The sequence below is a fragment of the Nicotiana attenuata genome, chromosome 1, assembly GCF_001879085.1.
Source record: "Nicotiana attenuata strain UT chromosome 1, NIATTr2, whole genome shotgun sequence".
NCBI classification, from domain to species: domain Eukaryota; kingdom Viridiplantae; phylum Streptophyta; class Magnoliopsida; order Solanales; family Solanaceae; genus Nicotiana; species Nicotiana attenuata.
Genome location: NC_031989.1, coordinates 91,085,548 through 91,099,001, shown reverse-complemented (window position 1 = coordinate 91,099,001; position 13,454 = coordinate 91,085,548). Strand labels below are relative to the sequence as shown.

The window sequence follows — 13,454 nt, the reverse complement described above, 5'->3', positions numbered from 1 at the left end:
TTGCAAAAAGGTGCTGGAAAAAGTAAAGACACAATGTTGCCGAAAAGGGGGAATTTCATATATATATATATNATAGTCAAATTCACCTATTAATATATATATATATATATATATATATATATATATATATATATATATATATAATAAAAATGGCCTCAAAACAAACAAAAAAATATACATAAGGAAAAACAAAAACTGAAAAAGTTCTAAGGCATCTACGCCTGGTCTTCACCGGGGCCTGACTCGTTGCTAGAACCGTCGGAGCCCTTGGAGGCTTCGACACCCCCAGGCTCGTAGAGCTCCTTTGCCTCGGACTCGAGCTTCTTAGCTTCCTCGATCTCGGCCGATAGGTCAAAGCCTCGGGCGTGGATCTCTTCGAGGGTCTCCCGGCGGGACAACTACTTCACGTACTCAGCCTTTGTCTTCAGGCAGGTCTTGGCTGCCTCTACATCGGCCTTGTACTGGGCTACCATTTCCTCGGCATCAGTAGAGGTTATGCCCAATTTGGACTTTGGTGCCTCATCTTCCCAACCGAGGGCATCTCGTTCTGTGACGGCCGAGCTCAATTGTGCTTGAAGATCATCATTCAGTTAAAACCACTTATCAGCTTTGTCCTTTGCCACCCGGAGTTGGTTCTCAACCGATGCCAGCTTCGCCTTCGCAGTATCCTTCTCCCAAGCCAGCAAGTCCATCCCGCCCTTCCACCCTTCGGCCATGGCCTTGACCTCGTTCATCTCGGCTCGGAGTTGGTCGATTAGGTCAATCTTCTATTAGACATGTGAAGTTGTGTTATTAGCCACTACGACTAGCTCCTCGTTCTAGATTTAAAGACCTTTACCTTTTCAACTAGGTCGGCATGTTCCCGCTTCAGGGTCGAGGCCTCCTTTTGAGCTTTTTCCAGCTCGACATGGAGGTCTTTAAGGGCCTCGTCCTGTTGCTCACTGAGAAATTTGTACATGTCCTTCTTCTGGACCTGCTCTTTGAGCTCGAACTCGAGCTAGTTAATTTCCAAGCGGTACCGGAGGAAGCTCTCATGATGGAGCACTGAGGCCTGTGAAACAACGAAAGTAGTAAGAGAAATTCAGACTTAAGTGGGGAGTATGAAAGTGTTAGAATCTTACCCGGTTTAGCGCCTGCTGTGCCTCGTTAAAAAGACTCGACGTGCCTACCTTATTCATCTTTGCCTGGTCCTCCTCGGTCACCAGGCATCGAAGGTAGCTGGCTACTCCTACCGAAGCACACAAGATCCAGGCATCCTCCGGGACTATGAGAACAACCGTCCTCTTGTGCCGGGGGTCTACACTCGGTGCAGGGAATTGCTTCACCAATCTTGGCCTCGTACTCGGCCATTCAGCTCCCGAAGGCACATCCTTCTTTGGTATCTCTGGTGATCCAGCCCGTAGAAGTCATCCAATATAGACATATCAATGCCATTGAAGAAGGAGTGGAGAGGATCCTCTACACCGTGATCTCTTTCACTTGATTTTCCCTTTCCCGCTTGGGCCTCTTCAAGCATGGACTCGGTATAGGAGGGCGTCTCGATGATGTCTATCACACTGGTCGCCTCTTTCGGAACAGAAACAGCTTTTTGGGAGGTCACAACCCCCGTCTCCACTTCGGTCTCTCGAGTTGGAAGGGGATCAGCCTCGTGGCTCCTTTACTTGGTCGCAGCCTGCTCCCCGGCAAGGGTCGATCCGTGGGCGACAAAGATATCATCTTCTTCAGGCTCATCCCTGAGCCGGTGAAGAAAGTCAGAGTCCGGTACCCGGGACTTAGTATTCTTCTTGGGATTTCGAGCTCGGGTGGCCGCCCTCTTTTTTATTTTTACCTTGGGATTCGGGGAACCCGAGGACTTTTTTTTCCTCTTCTTATCCTCCGCGACAGCCTGAGGCTGTCCCGAAACGGAGGGTTCGATGGGTAAGGACGTATCCTCGTCACCATCTAGCGGCCTAAGTTTGGTGGTCTTAGGCAAACCTACAAGGGAAAAGAGAAGGTCAACATCATGTAAGCGTGTGGCGTAGTAATAACCGTTCAGGGGAGAGCCTTACCATGAGAATGTGCCTCCCATTTGCCCTTCGAAAGTTTGCGCCACATGCGCTCGTAGTATGACATCTGCTGATAGATCCCTTCGATCCACTCCTTGAGCCGGGGGACCGTATTAGGAACCCGAGCAATAGCTGCACAACTGCCTATGAGAGAAGAAATTAAGGGAAATCGACACTGAAGGAAAGACTACACTTACGAGATGCGTTCCACTTCTCGGGGAATGGCAGGACATCGAGAGGGATCAGGTCTTCAGTCTTTACCCAAACAAAATGCCCTTTCCAACCTCGATCTCGATCCTCATTGATGCTCGAAAAAGGGGCCTTACTGGCTCGATGAACAAGCTTGATTAGCCCCCTTCGAAAAATTCAGGGACTGAACAGATGGATTAAGTGGTCGAGGGTGAACCGAGAGGATTCGGTGGTGTTCACGAAATAGCATAGGAGGATCACGATCCTCTAGAAGGACAGGTGGATTTGCCCGAGGCACACCTCGTACCTCTTGCAAAAGGCCAGTATTACTGGGTCTACCGGGCCCAGCGTAAAGGGGTAAGTGTAAACACTTAAATATTCCTCCAGGTGGGCAGTGATGTCATCCTTAGGCCCGAGGATAACCACGTCCTTGCCTTTCCAGTTACAATCCTCTCGGACTATAGGAAGGGTATCTTCAGTGATGGAGCATATGTATCTCCATGCTCCTTCGCCTAAGTCTTATTTGACAGAGGCTTTCTCGACCTTGAAATTGTCCCGATAGAGCAGCCCCCAAGTATGAATCTTTTCATAGGAGGCTCTGACAGCACCTCGGGGACATCCACCTCGACATCTGCGGCCGGGTGGGAAGATGAAGGGGCCATTTACTGTGGTACGGACTTGGAAGTTTTGGCCATTGTAAATCTGGGAAAATATATGAAGATTTGAAGAAGGTATACGATGATTTGAAGGTTAGAAGTGAAGATATGGAGTTCTGGGTTAAAAATCCAAGAAAAAACATGAAGGTTTGAAGGTTAGATATGAAGATGTGAAGGTTCAAGAAGCGAGGTGTGAAGATTTGAGAAAGTTGAAGCCTTTATAAAGTTGAAGGTAAGAGCTAGGATCAGAAAGTGAAATAAGTGAAGGGGGTCGAAGCTTTTATAAGGGGGAATGTAATTAATATGCAACGTTTCACATTCGAAGGCAAGCAGCCTATGATCGACACATGTCCGAAGTCAGAACGATGCGACTGATGGGACGTTTTGGATTATCCGTCATCTCGGTTGTAACTTGCGAAGGAAGGAACCGGGGTTCATCTATTGTTTCCCATCGTTTTGGCGAATCTGCTCTCTGGGAAACGAGGGGGCTATCTGTATTCGGGTCAAACCGGGGGAAACATATACCCGAATTTCCTGGCGGGTCAAACGATGCAAGAATGTGAATACACGGGATCGAAATCGAAGCTGAGAACTTCTTGTACCAAGGCCCGAACGGAATGCTCGTCATTGGACCTGATAAAACGATGCACCTCGGACCCGGGGATGGGTTCTGAGACTTCGGGAAATGCGTGCACGATTGTAGGCAACAGATAGAAGGCTGTGATATCCGGGACTAACGGGATATCACGGCGTGGATCTCGCTCGATGGCGGTTACAAATCAGTAATTAACGAGAGAGGAGGAGAACTTTTACCTTTTTTAGACTTGTACTAGGGGTGAAACTATCCTACTATATAAATGGCAAGTTTTTTCTTTGATAAGACACATTGTAACATGCATATCAAGGCAATACAAACTTATTTCTCTGCTTTCTAGCTATTAAAAAGTTCCTATTTTAATTGTAGTTCTTCATATACATTTGACTTTGAATTGAGGGTCCGGTCGAGGGCAAAACTATTGTTCAGCTTAATCCGATCCTGACCTTAACGTCACAACTGGTTTGTTGTTCATTTTATCTTTAATTCGTTTATCTAACATTCTTGATTACTTGTGTTGAATCAATCCATATATCCTTCAAATCGCATACAAATTTAATAGTTATCCGTTTTAAGGGTAAACAAAATTATTATTTAATACTCCTTTTATTCTATTTATGTTACATTATTATTATCTTTAATGTGTATTCTATATTTTTCCATTTAGCTTTTAGAGATATACGTAAAAATTTATCTTAAAAGAATCTGAACGTTTTGTGTAAAACAAAATTTGTACTGCCGTTCTAAAAAGTTAAATTTGAGGACCAAAAATGCCCTCAACTATGGGAAAATAGAGTATATGCTTTTATTTTTAATTTGGTCTCAAACATGGCCTTATCATTAGTGAATTGGTTCAATAGAATAAATTTATCCTTTGTTTGACTTTGGTCCCAAATATGACGTTATCATGAGTGGACTGGCTCATATTTGTGCCTAAAAAGATTAACGGTCTTCTAAATTCTTATGTTTACTTATTTAAAATATATTTTATTATTAAAATACAGTGACACCTTGTAAGACAATAATCTTAACCCCAAATTTATTTTATAAAACTTTTTCTAGAAAAATTACGTAGGCCTAACATTGTTAAAAGAGCCAAAAAATCTTATTACTCGTCATATTTCTGTCTTTCCTGGCCCTATTTATATTTTTTTAACTCTCCTGAAAATTACCAATAATTAAACAGAACACCAATTCTAAAAAAATCAATTATTTTTTCATGGAAAAATTATTAATCTTCAAAAACCCAAATATAAATTGAAATTCTTAATTCAATGAGAAATTTTTTAAAGCAAATGAAAAAATACAGGGAGTTATAATGTACACTTATCAACAAGTTTTGATCTCGCCGAAGAAATTGCGATTATTGTTTTACAAGAAAGAACAAAATCCATAAAATATTAATTTTATTTCTCTTGAGCTAAAGTTATGTATATAATGGCAATTGTATAGATAAGAGAGTATTGATCTTCACAAAGACAAAAACTGAAAAAGGAAAAGACTTATAAGTTATTCTTTGAGCAAAATAAAATATTTTGTGATATCTGCTTTTGATGTGTATTTTTGAAGAAGTGTATTTCTAAAAGAATTGTTTTACTTGTCTTTTTTCTTTTGTTTTCTTATTCCTCTTGTTGTTTTAGGAATTGAAGACAAATTAATTTTTGACTCTAAAATAAAAGGGTTGATCAAAAAAATTATTAATATTGAGGGGCAAACATGAGCTAGTGAACTCATAATAAGAGCATAGTTGGAACTAAATTCAAGCGGAAGGTAAATTTATTCTATTTCTCGTAATTGAGGGATAAATACGAATCAATCCACTAATAATAAAGACAATATTGGGGGATCAAATTTAAAATAGGGCATAGCTATTCTGTTTCCAACAGTTGAGGGGTAAATTTTGGTCCTTTTCCCATTAATCTAAATTAGGCAATCAAAACGAAGTAAACGCACATAAATTTTCCTATCCACTAAGAGAAGCTTTTCATTTTACGCAGCATTTTCCAAGTCCAAATTCCAATTATCTGCATCACCTTCTTTCTAAGGCCTCTCCCATTCGTCCAGGTACATTTCTTTCTTGATTATATATTTCATTTCATTTTACTGTATATTACTTTTTTATGAAAATTCTCGATTCACCACTAGCGTTGAAACCCTTTTGTTTGGCGCTTTTGTTAACTCCTTGAATTTGATCAAATTTTAAGCTCAACCTAACTCGATTAATTCATTCTGTTGAATTATACGAAAACTACACGAAAATACTGGAATTCTCCTCGTAACACTACGGAAGGGTGTGGTGGAATGATGAAAATTTATCCTTCGGGTCCGAAAATGGAGTCCTATGGGAGGCTAAAACCCCATAACAGGCATCCCGTGACACGAACTAGGCACTGGATAAACAAGGACACTCCGGTGCACAAATCATCCCGCATTCACCAATGGTCTTGGGGAGGGATGTAATGTAGGCAACCTACCCTAATCAAGGGCGGAGCTAGCCTTGTGGTTGCGGGTTCGGCATAACCCACTAGTTTTGGTCTCAAACCTTTATTTGTTTTAAGAAATGCATTGCATTATATACAAATTATTAATTTAGAACCCATTAACTTAAAATGACTAAAATTTCGAACCCACAAGCTTCATCCTGGCTCCGCCTCTGACCCTGACGCAAGCATTAGTGGCTGATTGCCTGATCGACTCGAACCTGTAACCTATATGTCACATGGAGACAATTTTACCGCTGCTCCAAGGCTCATTCGATTCAGACATTGGATGCTTGAAGGAAAAATTGAATTCACCTAGTAACAAAATGGTGATAAGATGCATCCATATTGATTGAAATTCCTTTACGAGAATTCCATACATTTTGTATTATTTGCTTTCAATCCAAAGTTGTATGTTCTATGTGTTTGTGTCTGATAATATATGAGTTTCTTCATCTAAGAATGTTTAATTTCTTTTTAACGTTTTGTTTGATGTTTGACAGTTAATGGTTAAACGGAAGATGGGTAACGAGGTGGAAAGTCTTGAAGAGGCTTTGAATGTTCGTGGGTCATATGAAAAGCAACCGTTATGTGCTTCGAATTCAAAGGAAGGGAAGCCAAAGAGATTGTGGAAGAAGGTGAAGTACCAGCTGGTGGAATATCATTCTTTGCCTGGTTATTTGAAAGACAATGAATTCATTCTTGGTCATTACCGGTCAGAATGGCCATTGAAGCAGGCGCTGCTCAGTGTTTTCACAATTCACAATGAGACCCTCAATGTTTGGACGTAAGAATTCCCACTCTTGGCTTTCAAGAAAAATATTTACATCGCATTATATATAGCTTGCAGTAAAAAAGTTAGGAACTTTATTGGTCTTTCATGAGTTTAAACAATCTATAAATACATAAAGAAAAGAGAAAAAAGAAGAAATGTGAAGCGTAGGTGAATTCAAATCAGAATTTCATGCATAAAAATGAGAACTGATGCTTTTCTTCGTGATATTCTTTTAAGATTATTAACTTGTACTGTTTCTCTGAATTGGAGTTCTTCTTTTATGTCAACCTCCCTTAATCATGGTAATTAGGCACAAGTGATGATGTTATATTGTGCATAAATTCTAGGTAGAGGTCTTGAATTTGAAATGTTTATGTAAAGTTTCTCAGAAAGCGCCAACTAAAGTTATCTCTTTTTTCATGGAAAATTCATGCTACATACATTAATATGATGACATTCAATATCTTCAACTTCCTTATCCACTACCTTATGGTGTGGTTAATCAAGGATAATCTTTGAATAATATGGGGCTCCAATAGAGAACTTTTCAAGGATACAATATTGAGCAACTGTGTGGTTACTCCAGCGCTCAATCATTCGACTGAGCTAAATAGCAATCATTTGGGAAATAGAAAGGGTCGGATGAGGTATGACTAGATTCGCTGCATTATACATAATCCTCTTGGGTAGTCGTACTCAGGAAAGTTACTGATGAGATGGTCTTGCGCTTGAGTCTCCGGTTATTTACAAGTCTATAGCTTCTATAAGAAGGCATTGTATTGTGATCTATCTTTGTACTTAGGTATGAGAATATGAAATTTACCAAGTAGTGGTAGTATTAAGTTAATTTCTGTAGATGGCTGTAGTACTAAGCAGAAAAGATGATCTTGCCGTGTATTTGCTGTTTACAAAGACGAGGATTTTCGGAAAGGACTAGCCTAGAGATAGTAATAGCAACATTGTTCGATGCACTTGCATAACTAATGCTTGGTTATTATGTTCCCAAGGATAAGAATCCTATTCAACTGATCCACTGAATAGATCAAAACTTTCGGCTGGTTCTTAAAGAAATTGGGCAAAGGGTTCAGTAAATGGAGAATAACAGTTAGGAAAATCATCCTAATAAAGATCAGTGTGATTTTGTTGGGATTTGTTTACTCTTCCGCTTTCTACTTCGCTCCTAATATTCTGGTTTAACTTGAGGAGGAAAAATGAAAAACCAAGAAGAATTCCTTATTTGAATCTTGGTTTCTCTGTTTGTTGCAGGCATTTGATGGGGTTCTTTCTCTTCCTAGTGCTGACCATTTATACTGCAATGAAGATCCCAGATATTGTGGATCTTCCGACTTTACAAAGTCTCCCGGAAAAGCTTAAAAAGGCTGATCTACACAAATTACCAAAAGAACTTTTACCTTGTATTCCTTCTTTGCCACATATGCCTGATTTGCACAAACTTCGAGAGGATTTGCTGCAACTTCTGTCTAACTGTCTACCTGAGCGATTTTCCAACAGCAACCATATTGATGTTGGTGTTCTGGTATGGCTCCCTCCTTTTTCTTAGAAAAAATTGCTGCGTGGGATCTCTTTCTTTTATATGAGCCTAAACATCACTAAATATTCACTTATACGATTCTATGCTATACTTATATTCTTTAGTTTGGTTTCATATCCTTGATCCCACATGGTGGCTTGCAGTTTGCAATGTATGTCATTAATGGTGAATATATTTATGCTTACTGAGATATTCTTATTTCAGAGTAAGCTAGTTCGTACATTACTGATTTCTGCTGAATTATTCCTTTCCTTCGCTGCTAAATGATTTGCTTCAGTCCTCTGCTTTCGTTTATCTAATCATTTAAACCTCTGTATCAAAGATAACAAACAACAACAACATACCCAGTATAATCCCACAAGTGGGGTCTGGGGAGGGTAGTGTGTACGCAGACCTTACCCCTACCTGGCGAGGTAGAGAGGTTGTTTCCAATAGACCTATGTATCAAAGATCAAAACGGTAAAATTTTCACCAATGAAAAGAAAAAGATGATCAGAGTGAGAAAATTTTACTTTATTCATGGGGAAGGGGAAACTTAAGTGCTGCTTCATGCACGATAAGTATGTGCTGCAGTTTCAAACCTTTACAATTACCTTTGTTTCCTTTGAACGATCAAAAAACATAGAGGTTTCCTTATTTTCATTGAGTTGTGCATGTCTCATCTTCTCTAAAGCTTCAGCTTGAGGTCTTTATTCTTGTTTAGCCTTTTTAGAGATTAAGAAACCTATTGGCATATAGTGAAAAGACCTTGTTTTTCTGTAATGTGAATGCCGATGGATTGTTTACCACTTGGTTTAAGTACTGGGGCGTGAAAAGGGGGGGAAAGGTTTTATACTGGGACATCTATAGATTTCCCAAAGAGAAGTCTCTATGTAACTTGTATCTCTACTTAGTTGCTTTGTACCCTTAATCTCTGAAGAATTCTCGTTATCAAGTTTACACTGATTGGATTTCTTAAATATCATTGAGTGCATTGCACCTTATATGTCTAGTCCCCTTTGTTAATAGGTTGATGCAGGCAATCTTTAAGTTTCTGCATGTGAGCAAAATGTGAAGAATCTAATAAAATGATTGTGTGATAATGATACAATAGTCTTAAAAAGCTGACCTCAAAAGAGACATTAATCAATTTAATTTGGAAAGTTTCCTTTAGTCAAACCTGCTCATTGGTAAGTGATGCCCAATATAGTAATGACTACTCTTTCAAAATTAACAAGACAAGATTTAGGTTTCAATCATGGATATTACGATGTCAATATATCTATTGGTGTAACCCTATTACTTGCACAACAAATTGCTAAGTCTTTGATTGTGAGGCCCTGGCTAGCCTCGATCAATCTTTACTTCTATATCAGAGCAGAAAAAAAAGATTACGTCATTTTCTCTTATTTTAATGATGGTGGATGGATTGAATACCGGAAACAGTCTCTTTGCCCTTCCGGGGTAGGGGTAAGGCTGCGTACATCCTACCCTCCCCAGACCTCACTTGTGGGAGTACACCGGGTTGTTGTTGTTGTAGATGGATTAAATGGCCTAGTCACCGAGTGTTCCCCAGGTGTCTCATCCATTTCTTCTGACTGTCATCTGCTGGAGATTTCTTGGGTTGAAGTTTATTCACCCTGATTAGGTCTCTTTTATCACTCTGAGCGAATGTCTGTTTCCTGAAGAACATGCTGGTTTGCAACAAAAGAATTGTTTCAGAAGTCATTAGTAGTGGAAATCCTTTGATTGATACTAGAATAGATACAGAAAACCATTTATTTTCCAACCATCATTTCTGATTGATATCATTTATTGAGCTGATTTGTCATCTCGGAGTAGAATTAATCTGATTAGGTGTAATCAAGGTAGTTTGTCTTGGATTTCATGGTGGTCGATGAACTGAATAGCCTAGTCGCGTGGTATTTCCTTTGTTTGTCATCCATATGATCATGCTGAGATTTTCTTGGTTGGGGAATCCTTCTGTATGGATAGTAAATTCAGAAAAAAAATTTTGTTCTGACTATTATTTGTGACTGATATTTCTCTTATTCAAATTGATGCAGCGTAGCGTGAAGGAAGATGTTGCAAACATGATAGCACCATTGCTAGTGACGCCGATAACACGGTGGCCATTCTTTGCCTTTCTTGGTGGAGCAATGTTTTGCTTATTAGCAAGCAGCACATGTCATTTGCTTTCTTGCCATTCAGAGCGTTTATCGTACATCATGTTAAGGCTCGACTATGCTGGTATTGCTGCCCTGATATCAACTTCATTTTACCCTCCCGTCTATTATTCCTTCATGTGCTACCCTTTTTTCTTAAACCTCTACTTGGGATTTATTACTGTCCTGGGAATTGGCACAATCTTGGTTTCTCTCCTTCCCGTGTTCCAAAAGCCAGAATTTCGAAGCCTTAGGGCAGGCTTATTTTTCGGGATGGGCATGTCAGGTGTGGCACCTATTCTACACAAGTTGGTTCTATATTGGGACCAACCCGAGGCCCTTCATACTACCGGCTATGAAGTTTTGATGGGCGTCTTTTATGGCGTTGGAGCATTGGTATATGCCTTAAGAGTTCCAGAGAGATGGATGCCCGGGAAATTTGACATTGCTGGCCATAGCCACAACCTATTTCATGTACTTGTGGTGGCGGGGGCTTATACACATTATCGTGCCGGATTAATTTATCTGAAATGGCGTGACCAGCAAGGGTGCTAAGAAACACCAAAGAAAGGGAAGAATTGGCCAAGGTAGGGGTAAGACTAGGTACATCCTACCTTCCCCAGTCCCTAGGCCCCACTTGTGGGAATCCACTGGATTGTTGTTTAATTGTATATAAATATAGTGGGGGGAGGTGAATGTCCTTCCCTTTATTGTTGAACTATGTTCAATAATGACTAATTTTGTAACTATCTTAAAGATAAATTTGCTTATGGTGTGTAAGCTGGTGAAAGAATTCGTGTAAAGTTACTTTGCCTTAGCCGATTAAAAAAAGTAAGTATATTCTAAAGTCATAAAATGAGAAAAAAATGTATGACTAAAAATATTTAAAAAAAGCTATCATGGAAAAAAGTTACAGATGTGAAATTAGAAGCTCTGCATATAATTTGATAACAGCCAGTTGGTTATCTTATTTTTGCCATATCGAGCTTTTGCCTGCAGGAAAACTAAAAAGAGGGATAAAAAACTGTAAGATCACGTTTGAAATGTCTCCCAGGGAACAAAAAGTTTGATTGCTCTCGTTGAGAGTCGAACTCAAGACCTCCCGCTTACTAAACGGGTGCTCTAACCAACTGAGCTACGAGAGCTATTTGTTTGTCTATTCAATATATATCATACTAATAGCTCACTTTTTTTTGAAAAAGAAATCTCTATTGCTACCATATTACTCCATCTTGTCCTATTTACTCATCAGTTCAATTTTTTGCATATCATCTAAAGTAATCATATTTTATTAAAAAAAAATACCGTTTTTAATATTATTGTGCAAACATTTAAAAGCAAGGGACCACCTATTCTTTCAGAAAATTATAACCCGAGTTTTGTAATAACTTTTTCCTAAAAGTTCCCTCCCATGCTTAGGACGACGAATCCTCAAAGGAGAAGTATACTGGAGTGATTCCTTAACTTTAGGTGGCGAATTTCATTATATTCCCGGCTATTGGGAGTGGACCGAAGATATCCTTAGTAGGAACCATCAAGCATTGCGAGCCATCAATATTTATGATGTTGTCTATGCCTCATTGTTTACTTATGATCATTCTACAAGTATCATGCAAGCCTTTTGTGAGGCTTGGTGTCCTTTTACAAACACGTTGCTTACCTCAGTTGGAGAGTTATCCATATCCCTTTGAGACTTGTGCACTATTGGGGGTCTGCCTTTAATCGGGTCTCCTTATGAAGAGGTTATTCCAAATACTCGAGAACTTACATGTGCTTACGACAAGGACAAAATGTTCCTTCCACAAGCCTGTCAGCAATTGTTCGATGCATATTACCAACTCCGAGAGGGAAAAACTAAAAATCATAATGTCCCTCTGAAAAGATGGATAAAGTTTTAGAGCAAAAAGGTTGTGAAGTATGAACAACCTCCAGCGAGAAAAGAAAAGAAGTCAGCTCGTCCCAAATCAACACACAACCCTACTGGAGCCATAGGTAAAATGGTCAATTGGTCGGAAGTTGAAGATGCACTATTTGTTAAACTTGGCGTTGGAAGTGAAAAGAAAGACGAAGTATACCTGGCTGCCTTTTTATCATACTGGTTATGTGTCTTTGCGCTCCCTACAAAAGAAGGCGACTTTATTCGGCCTGAGACTTTCAAAATTGCAGGCCTTCTAGCGTGTGCGCAAAGAATTAACCTCGTCGTTCCAGTCTTAGCTAGCATTTACAGGGGATTAAACACAATTTCAAATGGCTCACCACTCGATCCTTCTAGAGTTCACTTCCCAATTCATTATGTGTATGGTTGGTTGTCCTGTTACTTCAAGACTCATTTTTCTCTAACAAATAGGCCGGCTACCCCTATGATGGCCATATATTCAGGTGAGGGAACATCGAAATACTTCGGGAATGAAGACGCGAGAAAACGTATTCATGGAGGAGAAAGTGCCGCATGGACTTCCACAATGCCAAGTAATTCTCAACCGTATTATTATCGTGATGATGGCAACGAGGAAGAGTCCGAGTCAAATTATTTTATGAGTATTCGCTCGAATTACCTTCCTTTGAGAAATGGATCGACCTTCATCGTGGAGCCTTATAGCCTCATCGCTTCAGTCGTCAATTTGGTTTTTATCAAGACATCCCTGGTTGCTTAGATCAAGATTTCCGTGAGTGCTCTTTAGACAAAGGATTGGAACTTTTATGAACTTGCGTTTTGTCTAAAAGCAGTTCAAAGGCCACATTTCCCCCTATTATGCCCAAGATTAAGAAGTATGTCTCGTCCGATTATAAGTTTTGGTGGGAAAGCGTGCATGGAAACTTCCTTGAAAACTGATAACTAGGGATTTTGACGCATTTTGGTGGGGTAGCTAGACCCATAAGCTAGGGTTGTGGCTCAACCCTAGTGTGGGTAATTGATGGGTCTTGTATTTTAGGGCTAATTTGACTATGTGTGTTTGTTATTTGGGCCAATTTCATGGTTAATTTCTGAATTAGTGGTTGCAAACACTAGTTTGTGTT

General features: G+C 39.7%; 1 protein-coding gene and 1 non-coding gene across 2 annotated transcripts; one reads left to right on the top strand and one right to left on the bottom strand.

Moving 5' to 3' along the window:
- On the top strand, window positions 5,238-11,239 carry LOC109230280 (heptahelical transmembrane protein 4-like). The gene is made up of 5 exons (XM_019395797.1): window positions 5,238-5,255; window positions 5,483-5,549; window positions 6,469-6,752; window positions 8,007-8,277; window positions 10,338-11,239. The coding sequence occupies exons 3-5, from the start codon at window positions 6,472-6,474 to the stop codon at window positions 10,989-10,991; spliced, it is 1,206 nt and encodes a 401-aa protein (XP_019251342.1). The 5' UTR covers window positions 5,238-5,255; window positions 5,483-5,549; window positions 6,469-6,471; the 3' UTR covers window positions 10,992-11,239.
- On the bottom strand, window positions 11,508-11,581 carry TRNAT-AGU. The gene has a single exon. It is a non-coding gene; the product is annotated as a tRNA-Thr (tRNA).

What these genes read in the sequence shown, in the direction of transcription:
- LOC109230280 (XM_019395797.1), top strand. Translation starts at nt 6,472, where the DNA reads ATGGTTAAACGGAAGATGGGTAACGAGGTGGAAAGTCTTGAAGAGGCT. An exon ending in GAGACCCTCAATGTTTGGAC is followed by an intron (nt 6,753 to 8,006) that starts GTAAGAATTCCC and finishes TGTTTGTTGCAG; the next exon opens with GCATTTGATGGGGTTCTTTC. An exon ending in ATATTGATGTTGGTGTTCTG is followed by an intron (nt 8,278 to 10,337) that starts GTATGGCTCCCT and finishes AAATTGATGCAG; the next exon opens with CGTAGCGTGAAGGAAGATGT.